The sequence below is a fragment of the Haliotis cracherodii genome, unplaced genomic scaffold, assembly GCF_022045235.1.
Source record: "Haliotis cracherodii isolate W230 unplaced genomic scaffold, xgHalCrac1.p SCAF_2, whole genome shotgun sequence".
Lineage (NCBI taxonomy): Eukaryota > Metazoa > Mollusca > Gastropoda > Lepetellida > Haliotidae > Haliotis > Haliotis cracherodii.
Window position 1 is genome coordinate 64,191,245 of NW_027266275.1, and position 27,736 is coordinate 64,218,980.

General features: G+C 39.5%; 2 protein-coding genes across 2 annotated transcripts in view; one reads left to right on the forward strand and one right to left on the reverse strand.

Moving 5' to 3' along the window:
- Positions 1-1,728, reverse strand: part of LOC139469410 (syntaxin-8-like) — a 61,950-nt gene extending 60,222 nt beyond the window's left edge. The window contains exon 1 of the mRNA XM_071251573.1: positions 1,699-1,728. Coding sequence (XP_071107674.1) covers positions 1,699-1,715 — 17 coding nt within the window. The 5' untranslated portion in view covers positions 1,716-1,728. The remainder of the gene's footprint in view (positions 1-1,698) is intronic.
- Positions 1,729-1,823: 95 nt separating this feature from the next.
- The window catches only part of LOC139468349 (fringe glycosyltransferase-like), a 62,266-nt gene continuing 36,353 nt past the window's right edge, over positions 1,824-27,736 (forward strand). The window contains exons 1-5 of the mRNA XM_071250259.1: positions 1,824-2,348; positions 6,274-6,322; positions 8,068-8,110; positions 9,935-9,994; positions 25,545-25,692. Coding sequence (XP_071106360.1) covers positions 1,917-2,348; positions 6,274-6,322; positions 8,068-8,110; positions 9,935-9,994; positions 25,545-25,692 — 732 coding nt within the window. The 5' untranslated portion in view covers positions 1,824-1,916. The remainder of the gene's footprint in view (positions 2,349-6,273; positions 6,323-8,067; positions 8,111-9,934; positions 9,995-25,544; positions 25,693-27,736) is intronic.

Here is a 27,736-nt window from a genome sequence, read left to right on the forward strand (position 1 = left end):
CTAAATATTATAAGCTACCCAAATAATGTCATTTTTGGATTGAACTGAAAGAATCTAGTCGCTAATACTCATGTAACTAACGTCAATTACGTTTTTATGTATCGTTACAGTTACATTAACAGAAACTGTTGTTGTGCTGCTGCTCTGCCGTAAATATATACACCCCGATACAAAGGCATCAAATGTGTCACATGTACACATGACCATGTGCTTTGATATTTATAGCATAACCCTAAATAAGCTCCGCCCACTGTGGAATAAGACGCCAAACATGCCCGATTTGATTTCATATTATAAAACTAGAGACATATATCTAGATATGGAGCCATTTGTGGTATCCAGGGTTTGTCATTCAAATTGATACGAAGTTTGATGGTCTTTGGTGATCTTGGTCACAAGAATCACACACGTTTTTCAAAAGGCTTCTCTCGACACTCAATTGTGTTTATGTTGCCAGTCACTGTTGGAAACTGAAACACTGCCACCTTGCAGGCTATTTATAGTATGGGTGGGGCTTTTAGGAGTAATGCAGGATAAGTCCAAAAACAAATATGATATAATAAATAAACATTTTAAGTGTTCACACATTATCATTTCATTTCAATCACAATATGTTTTAGACAGTGACATTTGTAAACACAGATTTTCTTAGAGGTAAGGCTTCCATAATGTATCTCGAACAGTTTCTAAAAACGTACACGTACATTTACTGCTAATTAATTTATAACATATGTCATATAACACATTTACTGCTAATTAATTTATAACATATGTCAACATTGTTAATTCGTCCATACACTGGCAAATGTTCATTATGAATGGCATCATAGGCTTTACACTCTAAAATAAAATGGACTTTGTTTTCATTTGAACCTCATTAAAGAATAAAAGTGAGATTATACTCGGGTCCCAGCAAGTTGGCTTCAAGTTCCTCAAAGCTCAAACACCCCTTGGTCTGTCTGATGGTCACATTTTAAGGTGTGTATCAATCTATCAGTTAATGATGGTGAAATTACACAGAGACAATGTCTCCAGTTCAAACTGGCCAGTGTCTATATCTAACTTTGTTTACAATACTATGTGTATCATTATATAAAGTAGCTCTGAAGACAACTGTTAGAAAATCTGTCAAAATAAGAAAACTCTGGCTATTTATGTCAGTTTTGAATTCCTTGGGATCAAATAATATCATTACCCTTAAATCTGAAAAATAACACTGGCATAGTGATAATCAATATCTTCGGTACTTAAAGGTTCTTCTTGTTTGTTTCCACTCAAAAGGTATATAGATTCTATGCATATATAATTTGCATATTGTACAGTGAGATACAACATAGTGTGTTTCCTTGTTTCAAGATGTTTCTTTCTCTCGACCCATTATTAAAAATTACGGATAATTCTTTCTGTAGATTTCTTAGTTAATGTAACTTCATGTCGATGTTTGTTAACTTCAGTAACAACTGACTGGGGGTGGAGGTGTGACGGTGTGAAGGTGATTTTACTGCACTCGGTTGAGTCAAAACACTTGACCAAACTCAGAAGAATCTATTCAATATTCGTCTGTGTATTCTGAAATGGAATAACCAATTTATCAAACATTGGGGGACACAAAATATAGCTATTCTGCTTATTTGGGGTCTTATTTGATTCCTAATTATCACTTCTGTACAATAATGACATTGGTGTCTCGTGACTTACCAGGAATCACCTGCCATTTTGTTGACGGAAGTAAACAACCGAATGCCTTTACGCATGCCCACTGTCCCTTTGAACTTTAACATCGACCCCGCGTGGGGCTATTAATAGATGTCAGCGAGGTCGCGAGAGACGAAAGTTCCCACAGTCGTGTAGTGGAATGTAGGGTATCGCAAATCAGAACCATGCCATGACTTGGGTTGGATTTGTGGGGACGAATTATGCGTCTTTCATTACGAAGTGCGGTGAAATTGACCGCTTTCGTTGTCTTTATTTTATTTGCGAACATTTTACTTTTTGCGCATTATGACGAGCTCGCTGATGCTTATCGGGGAAAAGTTGGTGACAGTCCTTCGAAAGTCCAAGTCAACAATGGCGGAAACCAAAGACCTGTTGAAGATGGATTTAAGAACATTGACTTCCATAGAAAGCAAAGAAGTGCAAAGTCTATTCCCGAGGAGGTACAGAAGGCTGTTAACGCTGGCGGAGTGACAAGAAATGGAGTGCCCGACAACAGATTGCTTTTCAAACATCGTCAACACAGGCGGACAGAACTTTCTGACATTTTCATCAGTGTAAAAACTTCAAAAAAGTACCACGAGTCACGCGTTGGAGTCATCTTAAAAACATGGTTCACTTTAGTCAGAGAGCAGGTGAGATTTTCGTTTATATAAATATGATCCTTAGAAATTTTACTTTGAACATAAAAAACACTCTTTAGCCGCATGTTGTTTTAACTGTTAGACGAGTCTTGGTCTCGGTTGAGTGGCTTTAACGGTACACAATGCTCAGACAATGGTGTGAATCACTTCACAGTTTTGATTTGTATATTGACTTGGGCTGTCATTAAGCCGACGTGTGTATAGAATTGATGACAAATCGTGTCTGACTTTGTTTGTTTTAATTGTGACTACACTTTACCCGGCTCGTCAATAGGACATCGCTAACCACCATTGGCTTGTGATAAAAAAAAACATCTGGCAAGTGGTTCCCGGAGTTGGACCATATTTCGTGCAGTGGATAAAGTTTCAGACTTTGCAGTTCTTTTACACCAAATTGGCTTAATATATTCACTTTTACATGTTTATGCCCAAGTTTCTATTTAAGACAAAGACAAAAATGAGCATTGAGTGGCACTTGTTTTTCTACGCATTAGGCAATGTTAATTAAATATTTGTTCTTTTGTGTTTTTGTTTTCAAATTGAGTATATTATAATATAGGACGCTTTACATTTCAAATAACAACATAAACTGTTATAATGATTGATAAGGGATTGGCACCGTGGATATGTGGTCTAATTTAAATAACTTTATTTTAGTTATCTTCTGAGTTTGTAGCTAATCCTGCTTGAACGATACAAAAATGTGCTACTATGTTTATGTTTTCTATCAATTTTATTTCAGTTCAAAATTTGTAGCGAAATTGAAGCTTTGAGAACTGGTTCAGAATTGTAACCTCAAATGGTACTAGTCAATGAAGTCATCGTTGTTTTTTGTTGTCCTCAGCTAAATTCAGTAGTCTCTTGCTAGCAATAATTTTGAAGGCTTACATATTGTATTACTTTCTATTGTAACCACCCAATCCTTATCAGTCAGCCAATTGAACAAGCGGGTGGAACTGGAAAACTATTCCGCCCTAGTCGCCATGAGGCATGACAAGTACTGGGGACTTATTCTGCCCTAGTCACCATGAGACATGATGGGTACTGGGGACCTATTCTGCCCTAGTCACAATGAGACATGATGGGTACTGGGGACCTATTCTGCCCCAGTCACCATGAGACATAATGGGTACTGGGGACCTGTTCTGCGCTTGTCACCATGAGACATGATGGGTACTGGGGACCTATTCTGCCCTAGTCACCATGAGACATGATGGGTACTGGGGACCTTTTCTGCCCTAGTCACCATGAGACATGATGGGGTTCTGGGGACCTATTCTGCCCTAGTCACCATGAGACATTACAGGGTGCTGGGGACCTATTCTGTCCCAGTTGTCAAAAGACAGGGTTCTTGGGACCTATTCTGCCCTCGTCCCCATGAGACATGATGGGTACTGGGGACCTATTCTGCCCTAGTCACCATGAGGTAATGTGCTGGGGACCTATTCTGCCCTTGTCACCATGAGGCATGACAGGGTACTGGGGACCTATTCTGCCCTTGTCACCATGAGGCATGACAGGGTACTGGGGACCTATTCTGCCCTAGTCACCATGAGACATGATGGGGTACTGGGGACCTGTTCTGCGCTTGTCACCATGATACATTAGAGGGTACTGGGGACCTGTTCTGCGCTTGTCACCATGATACATTAGATGGTACTGGGGACCTGTTCTGCGCTTGTCACCAGGAGACATTAGAGGGTACTGGGGACCTGTTCTGCGCTTGTCACCATGATACATGGCCCTTATGAGGACATTGCTGAAGGAGAAATGTAACCAACACAACCCTCCCCTTCAACTTCTTGCCTGTAATACTCAGCCGTTGACATCTATCTCTCATTATATGCCTCAATCTGACTAGTATACCACTGGACATTGCTTCACTGGGACTTGACTGTTCAATGAGATTCCTAGTGTCAGAAAATCAATAATCATCTTGTGAAATTCAAATATTTCATCTATTGATGTCACTGCGACGTGACACCTCGAGGTGATCAATCCTCCATTGTCACTTAACAAAAATCACAGCTATCTGAGTTAATGTATTTGTCAGTTGACGAATTGATTATTATAAACTCTCTGCATGTTTGTCACTTACTTCAAACAGGTATAGTTTCATCTCTGGTACTGATACGTAGAAACTGTTTCTTTCTATTTTTGTTTCTTACAGCTGTTACAATCAATAACATTTTTTTACCCTGTTAATATACATGCTTCAGTTGCTTCATCGCACGCTAAGGTTGTCAATGTTGTCTCCACTGACTGAGCATGCATCTAAAATAAACTTTCAATGAGCCAAATCACTAGAATGTCCCTATGGTAATCCTGGAAATGTAAGAAGGAACATCATGGACCCAAACAAAGGATGAGAGGCACCAGATACAGTGCTTGGGTTTTGAATCAGATAGTCAGTATTGATTATTCTAAGGCAATAACTAATGCTGTCTAGGCATCTAAGCCTGTTACTATTACATGTCATATTTATCAGTATTAAATTTGCAAGGGAGCACACTATCAATAGACTCTGTATGCTGGGACAAGATTATAGGACACCTGACAATCAAATTCCATACTGGAGAAAGTTTGCCAACAGTAATTTGTGTAGCACCAGTTTATATCAGTTTGTTAGTGGCATGGACATGTAACTTGCATGAGTCCCAGTAAGAATATAGACATGGCTGGCCAGCAGTGTTGGTCTTGTTACCTAAGTCTGGCATGTCCATTTGTTTTACAATAATTGGGATACAGTATTCAACGTATTAAGCGCCCAGGGTGCTCTCACAATTAGAAATAGGGGGCGCTTATTAGAATATTATTTTGAGTTGAAAGATCGTAAATTTCCTGGTTTATTCGAACAGCCTGAAATGTTAACATACGACAGATATATTTTTCAAGAATTTAATTGCTCATAATTAAGGGGGCATATAAAACACGAGTGCATATTATACACGAATAAATAGGTCTTGTGTACATTGATCAATCGGAAGGGGTCCTGATTGGGATTGTTCACTAGCCAATATATTAGCAAATATCACTGTGGGCGCTTATTAGAGCGGGGCGCTTATTACGTCGAATATATTTACTTTAGACATGATTTCCTACTTTTTGTGATGAATAATGTCATCATATGAATAGGCTCATCTGTTGTAACGATACCCTTTGTTCTCTTATATCTAAAACACAGCCTCATTTTGCATGTTCGAAAAATATACACTTACTGTATTGGACATAACAAGCGCCCTGCTCTAATATGCGCCAACGCCGATATCTGCTAATATATTGGTTAGTGAACAATCTCAATTAGCACCCCTTCCGATTGGTCAATGTACACGAGACTTATATATTTGTGTATAATACTCACTATGTGTTACATACTCTTAATTATGGGCAATTAAATCCTGTAAAAATATATCTGTCGTATATATAAACATTTCAGGCTATCACCATAAACCATGAAATTAACCATCTTTCAACTCTTTCAACTCCAAAATAATATTCTAAAAAGAGTCCCCTATTTCTAATTTTGAGAGCGCCCTGGGCATTTATTACGTCGAATATGGTATATTCGGTTTTTGCAATAGTTATATATGGAAATGCTGTACTTTACTTCTGGAGTTTTAGACTTTAGAGTTTAGTGTTACATATGTATGATGACTGTTCATCTGCAGTGGGTATTTTCTCCGTTGTCTGTTGATGCCACATTAATGGCCAGCATCAGTCTGTGTGGCACCTACAGAATGTCAAGTTGTCGTGAACTCAGATGGCATTCAGGATTTATGTCTTCTGGGAAAGAAACAGGAAGCAGTTAATGGAGCAAAGCAAGCCGACATCAAATTTAATAATGAACATCTTCCGTGGGCTTGCGTTTTTACTCATCACTAATATCTTGTTATCAATCCTTTATTATTTTTTTCAGACATATTTCTTCACAGACTCAGAGGATAAAAACTTTCAAGACAGAACAGGTAAGGCCAAAACCTATCCATTAATCGTTTGTCAACCCTGCTGTCTCCATGATGAAGGAAAGTGTCTTTGATAGGCATTTAGAAGTTGGTAGAGCTTAGTGGTTAAAATGTTCGCCAAAGACACAGGCTCAATTCCCCACATGGGTATGTGTGAAGCCCATTGTTTGAATATTGCTAAAAGCAGAGTGAAACAAAACTCACTCACTAACACTCTCACTCACTCACTCACACCGTTTCCCGACTCCGTCCACAAGGGGCAGATAACTGTTGGTGACAAGCCTACACAATGTGACAGTACTGCTCAACTGATCCAAAAAACCAATATAGCATTGCTCATAGATGATTCAGGTTTTTTGTCATGCATAAATTACTTGGGGTGTGTGTGTGTGTTGGGGGGGGGTTCAAAAGAGATTTTTTTTTAAGAACTTATGAAAATAATGTGCCAAACTATTCATTTGATGTTGCTAAATGTTTGTTGACATGCGTGCCTCAATATCCTTGCCAAGAAACTGCAAAAACACTAGATTAAAGCGGCAAGGAGAGATACCAGAATCCTAAATCATCTGCCCGGGAAGGAAAGATGGTTTGTGATAGTAATAAATAGTCTCCTTGTCTTGCCCATCTTCTCCTGGTATGACTGCCTGGGTTGATCTTTGTCTGTAGCAGTAGTTGTTTTGGTCAATGTTTGGATCAGACAATTGATATGTATTATTGGATGCTGTGCTTGCATTTGTTCTGCTGTAATTATGATCTGTTTCTCCATCATGAACAAGTGATCAGTATCTTTACTTCAGTCTTTCATTAGTCGGGAGATCAGACAAGTGAATTGGATGCAATGTTTGGAAATATCTGCGAAGAAAGTATGAGTTGGGTTGGTTGTCTTTTCCATCATGATGAACATGTTACTGATGACCACTGTTCATGGGTATGGAACTGGATCATTTAGGAGATAAATCTATTCTGTTTTAAATTTTGAGGTGGTTTATCAGTCCCAGATGAATTCTGCTATAAAATTATCAACATTCTGTGGTAAAATTATGAAAATTCTCCGGCTAGAGTTACAAACTTGACAGTGAATTCTGTAAAAAAAACTGACCATTTCCCTTTAAACATTCATACAAACTCATTTTTTTCTTTAAAATGTTTAATCTCTTACATTGTGATGTTTCAAGACATGAAATTATACAAATACATATGCACAGTGTCTGATATTTATTTATTTATGTAGATCTAGATCTAGTCATAATACCACAAGAACATTTAAAAGTGAGAATGATATATTTTTAATTCATGTATATATTTATATATTCGTTTCATTGTAGGATTCATATTTAGTATGTGTGAATAACATAGAATAGAAAAGCCCTGAAAATAATGAAAGTTAGTGTATTGATTGATAACAAAGGCATATTCCAAAATCTTTCTGCTATTGTGGAATTTGTCTAGGACTGGTTCATCATTGATTAAACACCACTAACATTGAGTGGTGTTGATTCAAATTCTTAAAATAATAAGAGTCCTTTTCTATTGACTCATTTTAGTCATGGTGGAATGGAAATGAACTGATTTTGTTTTAAATTTTGAGGTGGTTCATCATTGAGATTAATCTGAAATGTATTTTCTAAAACAGACTTTTAACCCTAACCTAGTCCTTCAATGTCATGGTAGAATTGATATTGAGGTGTTTGTTCAGTGTGTTCCCTCAAATTACCTGTTGAAATATTGGTATTATTTATTTGTTTCAGGTGGACATATGATAAATACTAACTGCTCATCAACTCATAATAGGTAAGAAAAATGATCTCACTATGTTTGAAATAAAGTTTTGATTCTTGAATGATATATTCCGGATGTGTCGCCATTCACAGTCGTAACATTACTCCGTTGTACATGCCCTCAGTCTTTGTTTAGCGTATTTCCTTCCTGCTTTTGAAACAAGCAGTGTATAACTATAAGAATTGAAATGTATGGAAGTGAAGGTGAGGGTGTCAATGTAGTGGTCTTACTTCTATGTGACAAAAGGTACTTTTATGCACTCGTCCATTGCTTGGTCTCTCCAGGATCCTCTTGGGATTCCGGGTTAGAATGAGTCCTCATCCTGAATCCTGTGGGGATTCCAAACTTAGTCCCCATTCTGAATCCCTATCGGGATCCTGGATTAGAATTGGTCCCGAGCAACATATGCTGGTGGTCAGGCTCAGTGACTGGGTTGATTGTGTGTCATCGTACCCTGACAGTGTGGATCGTTGCTCACAGAAAACACCAGACACATAATCTCTCTTCAACTTCCAATAATAATAGTGGATGTGAAACAAATTGCATTTTAATCACGGTAAATTGAGACATTAATTCTAAGTAGCCATGAGACTAAAATTCTTGTTTTTAAAATTTCTTGGTCAAAATGCATTAGCACAAGAAAGTGTCGTGAAGTACTCTTTGTCATACCAAGTTTAATTTCCGTTACTTTTGAATACATTTTGCTGGAACCAGGGTAGACTCATCCATAAAACAACATCAATGAACTGACCCAGGACATATATATTGCTATCTGACTTTCATCCATGGGTGGCCCAGTAGTCTGAAGTGCCGCGATTCTCTGTGCAGAGTTGCGTCCCTTGGGCACGCCAGAAACCTATGATTGTGGGTTCGAATCACAGTTTGCCTGGATTATGTTTCTAGGTTTGTCAGCACCATACCCGTGCTCGTGGGTTTCACCGAAGTGGTAAACATCTGAGACCTGCATCACTTCAGGCTTTCCTCCCACATTAAGCTGACACACTGCGATATAACTGGAATAATGTTAAAAGCGACGTTAAACCCAACTCAAGTACTCACACATCTATAGGTCACATATAATAAGAGCTTGTCTTGGGAAATATCTTATCTTGAATACAGAAACCTTTTTTAGCTGTGAAAAAGATTGAAAAGATTATATGAAAGTATTTATTTTAAATGTATTTTGTCTGAAGGAAAAAGTAATTTGTAGTTATTTCACAAGTGAACTGCAAAATTATTTAGAATTTGATAATACTGTTGTTACATTTGTGTCGGTATGTATATAGCTGGGATTTGTCTCGGCCTGAATATTCAGCTTCACTTATGAAGCAAATGTCTGTAAAGTTTCCAAATTAATTCACAATTTGACAGTTGATATTACTATTGTGGAGACTACTGTCATGGCTGTGTACTCTGTTATAGAGCTGACTGTAATTCACTGATAGCAGGGCCAATAATGAGGTGGGGGCTTTGATGCATAGTTCACATTATTGCATTGATTGCAATGGTAAAATACTATTGTGAAATAATATCAATTTTTATTATTTTTTCCCAATTTGCCTGCCAAGGCCACTTGCTTGATGAGTCCCTGTATGTTTTGTGATGCTCCAGGGATTTACCTAGAATTCTACACTGAGTGCCCTTGACATGCATGTTGGGAAAAAATTGGAATATTGTTCAAAATTGGATTTTTTGTACTGTTCTTATTTTCATAAATTCTGAAGAATTTTAATTTGGACCTATGGGCCAAATATTGGCCTAAGGGCAGGTCTAGATGAGTCTCTGTACTCGTTGATAGCATGCATCACTGCAATAGCATCTGACATTCTGTTCCAGGCAAGCATTGTGCTGTAAAATGGCCTTGGAATATGACACATTTATGGACTCAAATAAACGGTAAGCATTTTACTTGTGTTTTTTTATTTTGCAAACTTATGTTTCCTCTCTGTGAAATGTTTGCTTGTTCGTCCTTTGTCTTTTGTTACTTCAGTCTCCCAGTAATGTTATAGACTAATGTGCTGTCCTCAAATAAAGTTATGCACTTGGTTAAATGAAATATTATTATGAAGGAACCCAAGAGATCTATATGAAGAAACCAGAAAGTCTTCAAGAAGTGATAAGATGAAATATATGCTGAAGGGTTTATCAGAGCAACAATTAAGTCGTCTCTCTCAGTAAGTCGCTCACTCACCGACAGCATTCCCATCAACTAAACCACAGCATTCCCATCCACTAAACCACAGCATTCCCATCCACTAAACCCCAGCATTCACATCCACTAAACCACAGTATTCACATCCACTAGTTGTCCCAACCCACAGCATTCACATCCACTAGCCCACCCAAACCACAGCATTCACATCCACTAGTTCTCCCAAACCACAGCATTCACATCCACTAGCTCACCCAAACCACAGCATTCCCATCCACTAGCTCACTCAAACCACAGCATTCCTATCCACTAGCTCTCCCAAACCACAGCATTCCCATCCACTAGCTCACCCAAACCACAGCATTCACATCCACTAGGTCACCCAAACCACAGGATTCCCATCCACTAGCTCTCCCAAACCACAGCATTTCCATCCACTAGCTCTCCCAAACCACAGAATTCCCATCCAATAGCTCACCCAAACCACAGCATTCCCATCCACTAGCTCTCCCAAACCACAGCATTCCCTTCCACTAGCTCTCCCTAACCACAGCATTCCCATCCACTAGTTCTCCCAAACCACAGCATTCCCATCCACTAGCTCTCCCTAACCACAGCATTCCCATCCACTAGCTCTCCCTAACCTCAGCATTCCCATCCACTAGTTCTCCCAAACCACAGCATTCCCATCCACTAGCTCTCCCTAACCACAGCATTCCCATCCACTAGCTCACTCAAACCACAGCATTCCCATCCACTAGCTCACCCAAACCACAGCATTCCCATCCACTAGTTCTCCCAAACCACAGCATTCCCATCCACTAGCTCACCCAAACCACAGCATTCCCATCCACTAGTTCTCCCAAACCACAGCATTCCAAGCCACCACTTAGCAAGCTGTGATGTGAGTGAGCTATAGCCCTGTAGATAGCCCCAAGGAGATGAAACCCTACCACTGCCTGTTCGCATGTGGTCAAACAAGTGACATTGATGCTCTTTGTGGGAACAGAGGTTTCAGCTAGAGTAGTCACATGACTGTCATGTGATAGGGGTACCTGAACTGTTTTTGCCCCACAAGAGGCCCATTCATCCACATCTGTTTGGAATAAATCTACTTACTTTAGTTGATGGGGTTTTCAAATCAAATAAACACAAAGTTAACCGAACTGCTTCATTGCCTTGGACTACCAACATTTAAGAAAGTATGCTTCTAGTGGAAGTTAATTTTAATGACTGGAAATGGATTTTGTCAGACAAGAAAAGAACCACAGCATTATGTGCCTCCTTAAATATTTGAAAATATTCTTAAAAACAAAATCATCTTCAAAGTTGCACCATAAATGGCTGATAGAAATATTTATGTTATGAATTAAGAGCACCCTGGAGAAAAACACATTTGAGATTGTGTAGTCGCTGATTGTTGAAGCCAAACTGGAGGCAGTGTTGAAGACCAGAGTTGTATGACTGCTCAATGTAATATAACTTGTTGGTAATGATGTACGTGGGTGATTCTCCTGTTATGCTCAGAGGGATCACAATATGATTGTTCATAGCTGAGAAAATCAATTCTTTTATGGTTGTCTTTCTCGTTTACAGAGTGTAATGATACAGACTTTTCCAAAATCAATGTTGGCGTTATAAATGTGTGTAGGACTATTTGGCAGTGTTTTATTTCTTATTTGTTTTCAATGACGTTTATCTGCACAAACCAGACACTTGTCATTTTCCCCAAGTCATGTTCTTTGGGAAATGAAAAATCCAAACTTAGACTTTTAGACTGATTTTATATGGCCCATCATGACATGAATTACTTCTCACATGAGTTGGCCATCGATATGAAATTGCAGTAGTTTGTGAGGTGAAATGAAATTTGATTTGCTTCGAAAACTTGACAATCTATTTCTGATTGCTTGACATTCCTTGCCAAGTCCATTGAGATCAATAGTGCTGAAGTACATCAGAGAATTTCTCATCGTGTAGGAGCAGAGCGTGAGGGATATCAGAGACACTGATGGCCTGGTTGGTAGGGGAGGGAGACCTGTAGTAAGAACATCTCAATGTGTCGGGAATGGAGTGTGAGAAGTATCAGACACTGATGGCCTGGTTGGTAGGGGAGGGAGACCTGTAGTAAGAACATCTCATTGTGTAGGGAGTGGAGTGTGAGAAGTATCAGACACTGATGGCCTGGTTGGTAGGGGAGGGAGACCTGTAGTAAGAACATCTCATTGTGTAGGGAGTGGAGTGTGAGAAGTATCAGACACTGATGGCCTGGTTGGTAGGGGAGGGAGACCTGTAGTAAGAACATCTCATTGTGTAGGGAGTGTAGTGTGAGAAGTATCAGACACTGATGGCCTGGTTGGTAAGGGAGGGAGACCTGTAGTAAGAACAGCTCATCGTGTAGGAGCCGAGTGTGAGGGATATCAGAGACAATGATGGCGTGGTTGGTAGGGAAGGGAGACCTGTAGTAAGAACATCTCATTGTGTCGGGAGTGGAGTGTGAGAAGTATCAGACACTGATGGCCTGGTTGGTAGGGGAGGGAGACCTGTAGTAAGAACATCTCATTGTGTCGGGAGTGGAGTGTGAGAAGTATCAGACACTGATGGCCTGGTTGGTAGGGGAGGGGGACCTGTAGTAAGAACATCTCATTGTGTAGGGAGTGGAGTGTGAGAAGTATCAGACACTGATGGCCTGGTTGGTAGGGAAGGGGGACCTGTAGTAAGAACATCTCATCTTGTAGGGGCGGCGCGTGAGGGGTATCAGAGACACTGGTGGCCTGGTTGGTAAGGGAGGGAGACCTGTAGTAAGAACATATTATGGTGTAAGGGCGATGTGTGAGGGGTATCAGAGACACTGATGGCCTGGTTGGTAGGGGAGGGAGACCTGTAGTAAGAACATCTCATTGTGTAGGGAGTGGAGTGTGAGAAGTATGAGACACTGATGGCCTGGTTGGTAAGGGAGGGAGACCTGTAGTAAGAACATCTCATTGTGTAGGGAGTGTAGTGTGAGAAGTATCAGACACTGATGGCCTGGTTGGTAAGGGAGGGAGACCTGTAGTAAGAACATATTATGGTGTAAAGGCGATGTGTGAGGGGTGTCAGAGACACTGATGGCCTGGTTGGTAGGGGAGGGAGACCTGTAGTAAGAACATCTCATTGTGTAGGGGCGGAGCATAAGTAGCTTGAGAGCGGAAGGTCGGGGTTCAATATAAGATTGTACATGTTGTTACCCTGTCTTGCACTCTGTATGAAGAGGATAAAACAAGACAGATAAGAAATAACTGCAGCTGGGAAATTAGTATAAGGGTGGGTTCTGAACATTTTCAACCCGTGAAGATCCGGGGCAGAATAGGTCTTCAGCAACCCATGCTTGCACTGTTGCAGTAAAAGGTGACTGCTTGTCATAAGAGGCGACTAACGGGATCGGGTGGTCAGGCTCACTGTCTTGGTTGATGCATGTCATCATGTCCCAATTGCGTGGATCGATGCTTATGATGTCAATCACTGGATTGTCTGGTCCAGACTCAATTAATTACAGACCCCCGTCGTATCGCTGGAATATTACTGAGTGCGGCATTGTAGAACAAACAACCAACTAACCTAACATTATCTATTCTATCAGATAGATATTGACAATCTTATAATGACACAACTTTTGTTTCCAAACAATTTCTAGTAATTAGTATCAAGTGGAACATAGAGATGATGAGGGAGCTTGGTACTGAAGATCAATGAGTGTTGTTCTTTGTGTTGCTTCCTGGAGGGAAAGATGTAAGTGATTACCCCCAGCGTACAAAATGTTCTCAGTAATTAATCCTCGATTAATCAGTGTCAACTCAGTTTATGTCCGGACAATACTTTTTAAAATGTCCGGTAAGCAATATTTTAAAACGGACATTTGAGATTCCCAATCGGACATGTCCGGCGCATATGACGGTTTCCGGACCCCTGATGTACAGTGCACATGTCAGCGTTACGGTGCGGATATGATTAGGTGGTTGCAAAGCAGTCTTCCACGTTTCATTAAACTTATATCTACATGATTGTCAGAAAGTTTGCGGAGGTTATCAATCCTTGTGGTTCTGTTTTCTGCATGTGGTTGTGATTGAACATTTTTAAATTGTCAGTTGCTGTTTGTTTGGGGAAATCTTTGCCTGCATATGTAAACATTTTGAAACCCAAACTATTTAATGCTGGCAAACAGCGTGGTGATGGCACCAGCCAGTGTTTGGCGGGCATGCTGAAGACACAGGTTCGGATCCCCACATCGGTACAATGCCTGATGTACAATCCAGCGTACCCTTCATATTGCTGGAGTAGCCTTTTCTAAAAGTGTCATGACATATGCACATACAGTATGAAAAGTTATTCAAATATGTACTACGAATCCTTCCAGATGAAAAAAGTGTGCCTACTGGAAAGTTCATACAGTATGAAAAGTTATTCAAATATGTACTACGAATCCTTCCAGATGAAAAAAGTGTGCCTACTTGAAAGTTCAGACCACCCATGTCTGAGTGCTCAAAGATTCACTTTTAACAATGACATTTCTACCAATAACAAGCGGAAAGTTAAAGCGCATGCATAATGGTGAGTACATTAATGATAGCAGAACATGTCCAATGTTAGCACCCTGTTGACATCGGGAGGGCCACTAGGGAAGTCAAAAACATATTGCCAAGGAATTACAAATAGACCTGAGTAAGTCCCAAGAGGGCAAACTACGAATCCACTACCCAGTTCTCTGTCAATCATAGCTATTTGGGGAGATCCACCACAACACAGTACAATGTTTCACAAGTGACCGACTCAAGGCCTTGTGACCGTGTCTGGCCCTAGGATAGAGTGAAGATGTCAGTCAACCTGTCTGCCCTGAGTAGCATTGTACAGGAGAAAGCTTTCACCATTGGTTCAATGGCTCTGTATCCCACCTCAAAAGGTAGCTATATCTGATATTTTGCTGACATTGTCGAACACTTCAGTGTGTGAAACCACTGTGAAGCAAACTAGCACCTGCTTCCATTGAAACTGTTCAGTGTTTTTTCACTTAACCTTCTTGAAATGTTACATTTAAAAACATAGGCGTGAATAAGTGATGATTCATTTTGTGACAAAAAATACATCGATGGCTGTGTAATCTCATCTGTGTAGACTTTATCATGAAGATTTCAGATTTTTCTTGATGTTTTTCTCTCCTGTGAAACAAATTGCCTTACTTGACAGTATTGCAGACAAAGTCTAGCCTTTTCAGTGCAATTATGTTATAAAAAATTAGCACCATGAAACACTTTTCCCTGCTGTTTCCATTCAAACGTTAAGGACACACTTTGCTCCTCAAATTAGAAATTTCTGCGATTCCCAAGGCAACTCAAGTATGAGACATTTATACTTGAGGGGCTGGATTAATGCTAATTTCTGTCTGTGCGATTATAATTTTCAGAGTTGAAAAGAAATTGCATTGATTTTAGATAATTTGTGTCTTTGAAGTGTACCCTTTGAAGTCTCTATTAGATTACAAGAATTTGTCGACTTAGTCTTGCATGCTGCTGGTAAAACACCGAATTTGTGTCTGACACTGTCAAGAAATCTCTCAATAACGAAAATTGAAAATTCATGATGAGGAAAGATGTGACTTATATTTTTCTGTGGATTTATTGTAAAAATTGTCAAATAATGAATGTCAAATCTGCCAGGACATTTTTAGATGAAGAAAGATGAATTTTGTAGAACTTGGCTAAAATTATTTCGCAACATTTCATGTGGGAGCCTATGCTATGAATTATTATGAATCTTTTATGTGTATGCAGTATCAAATGTTAAATCTTATGTAGGCAGTACAACACAGGGTTCAGACAATCCCATGTTTATCTGGTGTCTGTTAAGTTGCACAGACAGTCTGCCTATGTTTAGACCGTCCGTGTCTTTGGGGCTTGGTCATAATTGTTTTCCTGATGAATATGTTCACATTTCCCACTGCTGGCTGTCGAGTCAGGGTATATGTTATCCGTGTACATATGGTGTGCAAGTATTCATCCTACAGTATAGTGTGACCAGGAATTACTGTGCTGAATACACTAGAGGGAGAGGAAACAGTGACATCAGGAAACAAAGCCAAGAAATGTTTCATAATAGCTAAGCCAGCATGACATAGACACCTCTAAGTTTGCCACTAAGCCTTGTTCTGTTGGCTGGTACATTCAGCTCATGGTAATCACTTTTGGCAGCATAAGTAGTCGACTTCTTTTCACCAGACTGCTTGATAAGTTGAAATGTTCTTCGACACATTTCAATGTCAGTTGCAACCATGGTGGAGGGTTGTGGACAGAGTGAGAGAGTGTGTCTGGGTTGAACCCTGCTTTTAGCTGTATTTCCAAAATATCAGGGCAGGGACACATGGAATGTGCGTCACACAAGGTGGGGATTTCCCAGATTTCCCCCAGTAATGTTGTGTGGTATTACTTTGTAGTTCTGTAGTGGTGGGGTAGCTCTGTGGTTAAAGTGTTCGCTGGTCACACCGAAGACCTGGGTTCGATTGCCCACATGGGTGTGATGTGTGAAGCCCATTTCTGGTGTCCCCTGTCATGATATTGCTGGAATATTGATAAAAGCAGTGTAAAAACCATACACACTCACTTTGTAGTTCTAAAGGATCAGTTTCAATATCTGTTCAGATATCTGTGGAGCCAAGAGCGGATACTGATTTTTGGAAAAGGAGGGGTACATTTTGTGATTTGTCATGTAACTTGTTAAAATATATCACCAAATGAGAGAGTTACAATGTTGCAATGCTTACTCTTGGTATACCAGATCAGCGTTAGAAATTGGCACTAGTCCTGTAGTCCTTGCCAAACTGCCCAATAGTTAAGGTATCACAGGGACGAGTAGAAATGTGCCATTTTTAAGGGTTTTGCTATATGTTATCATTATAAGGACTAGTGGACTAAATATGTTAGTTTCTAACCCTGCAGATCACCTTTAAAACTTCCAAATGTATGGATGTTTAGTACATTTCAATAGGGAAATGCATAATCTGTCCCCTCCCCCTTACAAACAGACAGACAGTCATCTGCAAAGCACAATGACATTCATATGGAGAATGTAATTTTCATTTTGAGACGATAAGACATCAAATGATCTGGGTATTTAACTGAAAGACATGCTTGGATGAATAAAATCAATGTCAAGAAATAATTTAATTATGGGCACAGACTGTAGATTGCTGTGTTTATTATTGCAGCAAGTTCTGACAACAAAAGAGAAGCATTTGTTAGTTAGCTCTTGATAAAGCTGACGTAAGCATCATCGACTTGCGACGCATGTCAGCACCACGTACAGGCACAGTGATGTTCTGAGCATCCAGGATAGAGACCTGTAGACTTGTTTATTTCTACTAGGCCTGACTGATCACAAGCATCAATGATTAATTTGCTTAGTAAAGACTTCACATGTATTTTTCAAGCGTGCTTCATGTTTTTATAGAATTAATGGCTTTCTACCTGTTTGCCTTTGTTGTTGTAGGGTGGTCTGTTTCAGTGCTGACGTGATAGGTAATTGTGGCAGCTGTTAATTACTCATCATTAGACCATGTTCCATCTGCTGTGGACTGAACTTGAATTCATTTCTGCTCTATTCACAAAGATAATAATATGTTTTGTATATTAGTAAATATCAATTGCTGTTGCTGGCAGTATTGCCATGTTTATTTATATCTCTCGGACATTATATAATATACTACTGAAAAGTAAGGACCACCCGATTCTTTGGTATTACTAGAATTAATCTGTCATTCCTTGTAGTAATATGAAAGATTTGGGTGGTCCTTAACTTCTGTTGAGTTGCATACATATTCCCTTTAGGTTATAATGTAGGTACACCTGTGGATCTCCAATCTCTAAGATTAATTTGTTTGTTGTTTAACAATTGGAATTGATCAACTATGTCACGGAGCCTGACTACCTGATCCGTTCAGTTGCCTCTTTACGACAAGTGTAGGTTGTTGGGGACCTATATTCTTTCCCGGATTCCCCACGGGTGTAACCCTTATAAGAAATGTATTGCATTATAGAACATATGTGTGGCAAGTCACGTGCAACGTCAGTGTGTCGACGAGCAGGTGGAGCATTATTCCTGGCTGTTGTCAGATGGTCTATTGACAAGGATGGAAAACACGAGTTACCAATGTCTTCAACTAGTATTGATGCCCGATATGTCTGTGTCCCTGATCCTGGTCAAAGGAAACGTCATTGTCAACAGTGGTGAATACATACTCGGCTGTTCATAATGTCCTTGAGGATGAAGATGGGATGCATCTGCTTGACTGCGGTCTCTGGACTTACTGGAATATAAATGTAGAATATTAAGGAGCTAAATGTTGGTAGTTATAATTATATTGTGATTAATTGGGAGTACTCAGATATACAATTACTTTATTATTCCCTGGCCGGCGAGGGATACAGGATCAGTGTTCAATCATCAGTCCTTCCTATTGTCCATCTGTCCATCCAGTTTTCAAAGGATACAAATATTCTATAAACTACTTAAGTTAGTGAAATGAATTTTTACACACCAATGTAACTGGTCATGATCTCAGATGAGTTTGAAAATTGGTGTCGTAAATTCATTTTTTACAGAGTAATGGTCCTTGCTCCATGCTTTTCAAGTTAGTGCATGTTGCGTAAAAGGGGGACAAGTTTTCTCAGAAACTACTGAAGTTACATGAATGAAAGCGTGCTTGCTTTTCTATGAGATACTTGTCAAAACTGAGTTCCAAAATTGGCTCTGTAATTTTTTTGTTTACAGAGTTTGGCCTTTGATCCGTGTTATTTTACTTGCCGCATAGTGTCTGCAGTGGGGATATGTTTTCTCAGAAACTACTGAAGTTGGGTTATCTAAGAGATACTTATCAAGACTGAGTTATTTTTCCAGAGAAGGGGCCTTTTGTGTGTATTAATTTCACATTGTCACTTTTTCTGATGACAAAGTGGCCCAAGTACCTATCTCTTTTTTAGGCTTTATTTTATAAATAAACGAGTGGGAGATGTTTATCATACAATAAAACACTGCAGGGAGAATAAGCCATGAGGGGTGCAGTGTTTATTTCTTATGAGATATCAACATTAAGTACAGCCTCTTTAAGGATGTTGATAAAATGTACAAGCTTTAAAAATATTTACCCGTATTTAAATAATGATGACTCCCTCAATCATGTCAATATAATCCAATCTCGGCAATGCCAGACAACTCCATGTTATGCACAGGTGTGTAATCCCTGCATAGTCTCATAATCCTCACGTCGATTACCTTTTATTATCTTTTCTCCCAATACTGATTGTCATATCTCTCCCGCTTTTGGATGCCATCGTATGGTCATCACGTTTATCTGTGTTGCCCAGCTACATCTATGGGGAACAACTCACTAGACACTCCCCACTCAAAAATAACTTTGTCCACTATATAATGTCATCAAGTTCGAATTCCAGAAATGTCATGATAGCACAATGTTTTATCGTGAAATTAACCATGCTTCATTCTTCATTGTTCTTTGTGAATCACGTAGCTATCTTATATAGGGTTATTAATGTTTAACTGAGGCATGGCATATTTGTGGGCTTGCAAATGAACTTGGCATTAGTCTAGGTTTGACTCAAGGGTGCGTGCACATCACCAAGAAAGTGACATCAAATCCATTTCACTCACCTATCCATTTCTGTCACAGGTTGCCCAGTCGTCTAAGGCGCCGCGATTCGCTGTGCAGAGTTGCGTCCCTTGGGCACGCCAGAAACCTATGATTGTGGGTTCGAATTCTTGTTCGGCCCGATTATGTTTCTGGGTTTGTCAGCACCATACCCGTGCTCGTGGGTTTCACCAAAGTGGTAAACGTCTGATACCTGCATCACTTGGGGCTTTCCTCCCACATTAAGCTGACACGCCGTGATATAACTGGAATACTGTTAAAAGCGGTGTTAAGCCAACTCACTCGCTCATTTCTGTACCAGTATTTGAGAAATTAAGCATGAGGGTCAAAGGATCCTACTGTTAAAATTATAGAATTACAGGTTTCATAGATTCAAATACTATAGCATGAAACCATTACCTCGTTTTATTGTGAACACGGTATGATGTTTTATGAAGTGTATAGAGGTAGGATGCAAGTTGGTAGTTTTCTCGACTGCTCTCTGTCATTGTGTAGTAAAGAAGGCGATATGGTTATTGACTTAATTCCCTGACTTAACAGATCATGGTGCAACCAACACATAGACTAGAATCCACTCTGTGTACATGTCAAAGTAAATATCGTAAGTAAAAAAAAGGATGGCAAGTAGCAAATCTAAATTGCTTCCCGTAATGTCTGCTACTGACATTTTTTTGACAAATTTACATTCAAAATTCAAGTTTGTTATTTTGACATGGAACCCATGATAAATTACAGCAAGTGTTATGTGAATTTGGACTAAGCAGAATAGAATGCTGAATAGATTCATTTTTTGTACTATGTTTGGAAATAGACATGCTACTTGAAAATATATGCTTGTAAAATATTTCTTCTTTAATTTCTTGCCATAAATGCCTCATGTATTTATTTGTACACAATATAGTATCGAGACATCTCGTTGTATTGTACAGAATATATTGCAAGTAATTAGTACAGCAATATAATAGTAAATACCACGAGCAGACACTGTGTGAGCCCATATCCTTAGCTTGCAACTCCTACAGTATATATATGCTCTCATCTCAACACTGCAAGCCAGTGAACCTTTGATGTCGGAAATGAGGATGAATTACTTTTGAATTTTATTGTCAGTTGACTTTCATTCATATCATGTTCGGTCATAAACATCTTCTGCCTGGGAGATGCCATTTTGTCATTAAGTGCTCATGGATCTTGAGATGGATGTGGTGAGATATCACTGGTCTGCTACTGTACGGCTGTAGTGGCTGTAGTGGCTGTAGTGGCTGCCAATGATGCTGTCGAGGACAGCTGGCTAACCCGGGAGATGGCCCCATGGTCAGATGAGGATTGTTAGAGTGAAGTTAATGAAGTTAACATGAAGTAAATGAAGTTAACATGAAGTAAATGAAGTTAACGTGAAGTAAATGATGTTACATGAAGATTACATGGATAAGTATGCAGTCCTTGGATGGAGAAGTGGCTCCAGGAAGACGATTTCTTTGACCTGGCAGATCACGGCACTTCAGAGTGCCAATGGGACCAAGAAAAAAAAATGGCCATCCTTTCTGTGGGTTTCCTTGGCTCACTATTCTCTATAATACATGCTCCTATGTTCTGAAACACAGTCCTCTAGTCTGATACATTGTCCTATATTACGATACATGATCCTCTATTCTGATACATGGTCTTATTTTCTGGTACTTGATCCTCTATTATGATACATGGTGTTATATTCTGATACATGGTCTTATATTCTGAAACATGGTCTTATATTCTGATACATGGTCTTATATTCTGATACATGATCCTCTATTCTGATACATGGTCTTATATTCTGGTACTTGATCTTCTATTCTGATACATGGTCTTATATTCTGATATATGGTCTTATATTCTGATACATGGTCTTATATTCTGGTACTTGATCCTCTATTCTGATACATGGTCTTATATTCTGATATATGGTCTTATATTCTGATACATGGTCTTATATTCTGATACATGGTCTTATATTCTGATACATGGTCTTATATTCTTTTACATGATCCTCTGTTCTGATACATGGTCTTATATTGATACATGGTCATATATTCTGATACATGATCCTCTATTCTGATACATGGTCTTATATTCTGATATATGGTCTTATATTCTGATACATGGTCTTATATTCTGGTACTTGATCCTCTATTCTGATACATGGTCTTATATTCTGATACATGGTCTTATATTCTGATACATGGTCTTATATTCTGATACATGGTCTTATATTCTTTTACATGATCCTCTGTTCTGATACATGGTCTTATATTGATACATGGTCATATATTCTGATACATGATCCTCTATTCTGATACATGGTCTTATATTCTTATGCATGGTCTTATATTCTCATGCATGGTCATGTACACAGATAATTTAAATCAGTCTGAATCTGTCATATTCTATTGCAGTTACTCTGGTTCAAGTATGTTACTGGTTCAAGGGATATACTAGTCTGTCTTACAGACCCTGATACAAATATATCAAATACAGCCCATGCAAGTCTATAATGTTTGGCAAGTCTAAATTACTGCAGTATCAGGAAGAGAGTCTCTGGGTTCCTTTTTATTAAATTTTTATAAAGATAAAAACTTCTTTTTATCTATACGATATGTTCATTTCAGAGACTAAATGTTAGTCTAGGGATATACTTTTAATATTATTAACTGGGGTTATAGCAATGCACATTGTTGAGTTATCATACATTTTTTTACATTAAGCAGTGGCTTAATACACGCACAAAATACTATTTGACAATAAGGATTACTTTCCATACCAATTTACACGTAACCTTACATTTACATGTGTTGTTTTGTATCAATAAATGACTTTGTGATGTGATACTGGTATCCTGTCTTAAGTGTTCACCCCTACGGCCACTATGGCCAGCAACTCCGCAGTTACCATCTGTCAGGACTTTGCCTGCATCATCAACAACTGGCCTGGCTGAGACTGTCAGCTGCTATAGCAGCAGCATCATCTACACTTGATGAATGTCATAGACACTTTAGTAGCTGTGCTTCGCTAATCTGCAACAAGATGGCAGATAATACCAGTATTCAGGATTGCTTGTCCTGTCTGAGATATGCTTACCATTGACGTTGCTGGTCTTGATGGATGGCACCAATATTGGGTTAGGATATCATGGAAAGATGGAGTAGGTGTCAGTTTGAATTATATATAATAAGTTGGATTGAGCTATAATATACATATTATTCATGTCACAGATGTGAATAGCCCTGTGATAATATTATCATCATCTTTCCCGGCAGGCTACTGATTTCATCTTGGAAACTATAAGAACTTGCATTGTGCTAAATTTATGTGATACAAAGAGTAGTTCAACTCGAGGATGAAGTAAAGTTGATTTTGATGGATTGTCCTTTACATACAAGTGCTTAAGTCTTTGAAAGACTTTACATTAAGTTTCTAGAACAATGATGCATGAAACTTTTGTTCAGATCTTATAAAATTGGCATTAGTTTGGACTTGTACAAGCAGAGACACTAGGGCTGCAACGAATACACTGAGACGTATACAGGGTAACGGATACGAATAGCAATTCACGAATACAATAACAAGTCAGCAGTTGATGTATCATTTGTTGTAATCAGTGAGACAATAACAACATAAATTATTTGACATGGTTTGTTAATTATTAATATATTATACATTTATATACTGCACTTATCCAGGAACTAGTATCTGCACAAATGCGATAATGACCAGTGACCACAATACTGTCAAATTAAATATTATGAGAGTGTTGTCTTTTGAAGACATCTATGCATATAATATGTTCTTATGGATATTTTTAGGTACAGGGTATGTAAATGCACATGACTGCATATTCATAAATATTCGATTCTAGTGGCGACAAATAACAAATTCAATTCATGAATGGATACGGTTCGATTCACCGAATACGCAAGTGAATCGTAACAGCCCTAAGAGACACCACACCACACCCACACACCACACCACACCACACCACACCACACCACACACACCACACACCCCTCACCCACCACACCACACACCCCTCACCCACCACACCACACCACACCACGCACCGCACCGCACCGCACAACACAACACAACACAACACAACTCACCCCTCACACCTCACCCCTCACACCACACACCATACACCATACACCCCTCACCCCTGAAAAGTTTAAAATTCTACTCGCTTGATTCTGCACTAAACAAATAAACGGGGGCAAGCAGACTGGTGCCATTTACCATCCCAGAACTGTTAGCCATGTACCCAGAGAATCTGGTAATATTTACAAACACAAGTTTTTGTATGAAATACTTCGCTCATTTGTATCTCGTGAAGAGTTCAGTATGAGCAAGGGAACAGAATGGTGTCTATAGACAGAGCCAATTGCTTCGCCCTGAACAGTGGCTTTAAGAGACTTGTGTTGCTGTCTCCAGACCAGTGCTTAAAGTCATGAACTGATGTCCCATGGGGGGGAGCAGCTCCATTAGGATCCCACCTGCCCCTCCAAGACCAGCATCACGAGCCATTTGTCACCATGGTGATGGCCAGATAATCATGTTTACCTTCCACCTACTTACCAAAAAACACCTTCCTTGGTGTTGGAAAAATTGCAACACTGGAAGTGTATAATTATTACTTCGTGCTGAATAACAAGTATTTTTGTAACAATTTGTTTGATGTGGATTTGGACAGGAGACAGCCTTTGTTTAGTTTGGGTTGACTATTTCATGAACGCCTGTGTTTGACATGCTCTATCACATGCCCTAGTCCCATGAATAGATGTGATCATGTGATTCTTGACATTGTAGCTGTTTGGGAAATCATTAAAAAAAATTCTTCCTATTGATGTTAAAGTTGCTATTGTGGTGAGTTTAGTCGAGGGCTGAGATCTCCAGCTGAAAGTGTTCGAGTGTTGGTAGACTAGTGTTAGGCAGACAAAGAACCAGATGTGGTAAAACACGTTTCTTTGCTGAAAACTTTTTACAAAAAATAAATTAAGACTGACAAATTGCAGCACCAATCAAATCAGAAAGATAAGGGCGCTGTTTTAGAATTGTTATAGATTGTAGATTAGGACATTATGGATCACAACAAAAGTCCCATTTTTCAAATCTAGAAGTTGAGGGAGCTTGAACAGGGCAAAGAATACAAATAATCTATTTATCCATGGGTGATGAGACAGCTCCCAGTCAGATCAAGGACAAATTCAGTTATTTAGATGGCTACACTTTCAGAAACCTATTCTTGTGCTTCTGTAGTTTGTCTGTAACATAGCTAAATGTGGTATAAAACCCAACACGCTCACGTTCCTATAAAATATAGCATTCTTGTAGCCAGTGTCCTTTATCCATAATCAATCTCTATGTTTGCATACGAAGTCTGGCTTTCAGTTGCTTTTTCCCTTCGTCAGAACTAAAAAAATCTATGAAAACAGAATTGTCCGTACCATGCATACAGTGCATGTGCCATGTAAACATTCATGTCTATGTGTTGTATTTGAAATTTAGAGATCATCTTTATGTGAGAATGTCAAATTACAAAAAGACTTAATTCCAGTGGGTTTCTTTTGTTTCAGATGGTTCTGCCATGTCGATGATGATACCTATGTAAACATTCCACAACTGCTGAAGCTGCTGCAGGGCTACAACCATACCCAGGACTGGTACCTAGGCAAGCCCAGCCTCAGACACCCCATAGAGATCATGGACAGAGATCACCCTGGGGTGAATACATTACTTCCTCATAATTTGCAATCTGCCAAACACTTTTTGAGAATTCTAACTCAACTTGGAGCTCAGCATCTTTCTCACAGGGTAGAATTTACAACAAATTCATATATAGCCAGCTGGTCTTGCTGCTTTCAAAAGTAAGTGGCCCTTCTCCAAACTAACTGGCCCAAAACTAAACGTTGGAGGCCAATACTGAGTTATCCAGTCTCCAAAAGTTTTAGAGCTCCTCACCCCTAAAATGTCATTTCCTGCACGCAGAGATTAAATCTTGGCTTCCGTTTGTGGTGATTTTATGAGCAAATAAAGATGTTGTACAGAGCATTACAAAAAGGCTGCCGTTTGTGTCATTCTAACGAGGTGATCTTTGCGTCAATCATTCACACGACCTCATCCCACCTAAATATTTCATTGAAATTACGTGATTTACAAGCATGATTTTCCAATTTAAAAAAGTTAAACACTCACAGAGAAAGGGTGACTAGCCACACGGGCCATCTACTGAGCCTTATGAAATTAATTGGCCACGGGTCAACGGGTCAGCAGTTAAATCATTTAGTATTATGAATGTTGACTGTTATTAGCTGAACTTACTAGACCAAACAGAATTTTACTAAACTGAGGCTTCGGATTAGTGGCTAAATTCCAAGACTGCTTTGGGATCCAACGGCTAGAGCATCTGCCCGGAGTGTGGAAGGTCGGTGGTTCGATTCCTGGCTGCATCAAAATAAAAGACTTTAAGTGATGACATTCAGCATTAACAATGGACTAGTTGATTAGAAGTCAGTATACTGTGGTTGAGCGAGGTATCTGTGTTAACTGTGGCATCTCATTGGGCTAGCACTATTAAACCAACATTAGTTTGGAATAGTACAGGCAGATATTGCTGGTATATTGCCTAGTGTGTAGCCTACTTCTGGTGTCCTCTGTCCTGATATTGCTGGTATATTGCCTAGTGTGTAGCCTACTTCTAGTGTCCTCTGTCCTGATATTGCTGGTATATTGCCTAGTGTGGAGCCTACTTCTGGTGCCCTCTGTCCTGATATTGCTGGTATATTGCCTAGTGTGGAGCCTACTTCTAGTGCCCTCTGTCCTGATATTGCTGGTATATTGCCTAGTGTGGAGCCCACTTCTGGTGTCCTCTGTCCTGATATTGCTTGTATATTGCCTAGTGTGGAGCCCACTTCTGGTGTCCTCCACCCTGATATTGCTGGTATATTGCCTATTGTGGAGCCCACTTCTGGTGTCCTCCACCCTGATATTGCTGGTATATTGCCTATTGTGGAGCCCACTTCTGGTGTCCTCCACCCTGATATTGCTGGTATATTGCCTAGTGTGGAGCCCACTTCTGGTGTCCTCCACCCTGATATTGCTGGTATATTGCCTATTGTGGAGCCCACTTCTGGTGTCTTCCACCCTGATATTGCTGGTATATTGCCTAGTGTGGAGCCCACTTCTGGTGTCCTCCACCCTGATATTGTTGGTATATTGCCTATTGTGGAGCCTACTTCTGGTGTCCTCCACCCTGATATTGCTGGTATATTGACTATTGTGGAGCCCACTTCTGGTGTCTTCCACCCTGATATTGCTGGTATATTGCCTAGTGTGGAGCCCACTTCTGGTGTCCTCCACCCTGATATTGCTGGTATATTGCCTATTGTGGAGCCTACTTCTGGTGTCCTCCACCCTGATATTGCTGGTATATTGCCTATTGTGGAGCCCACTTCTGGTGTCTTCCACCCTGATATTGCTGGTATATTGCCTAGTGTGTAGCCCACTTCTAGTGTCCTCCACCCTGATATTGCTGGTATATTCGTCAAAGGGCCTTATAACTATACTCACTCATTGAAATCTTAGCTAAGTTTACAAACCCTAGAGTAAACAGACCCAGACGAGACAGCAGACAATGTTAAGATCAAGAGTCACGGCTTGAGCTGTTGTTGAAGTATCATCTAAAATGGATAATTGAACAGGACATTATAACTCAATATTGGCCTCCCAATATTTGACAGCTGAGTAATAAGCATGGGACAGATAATAT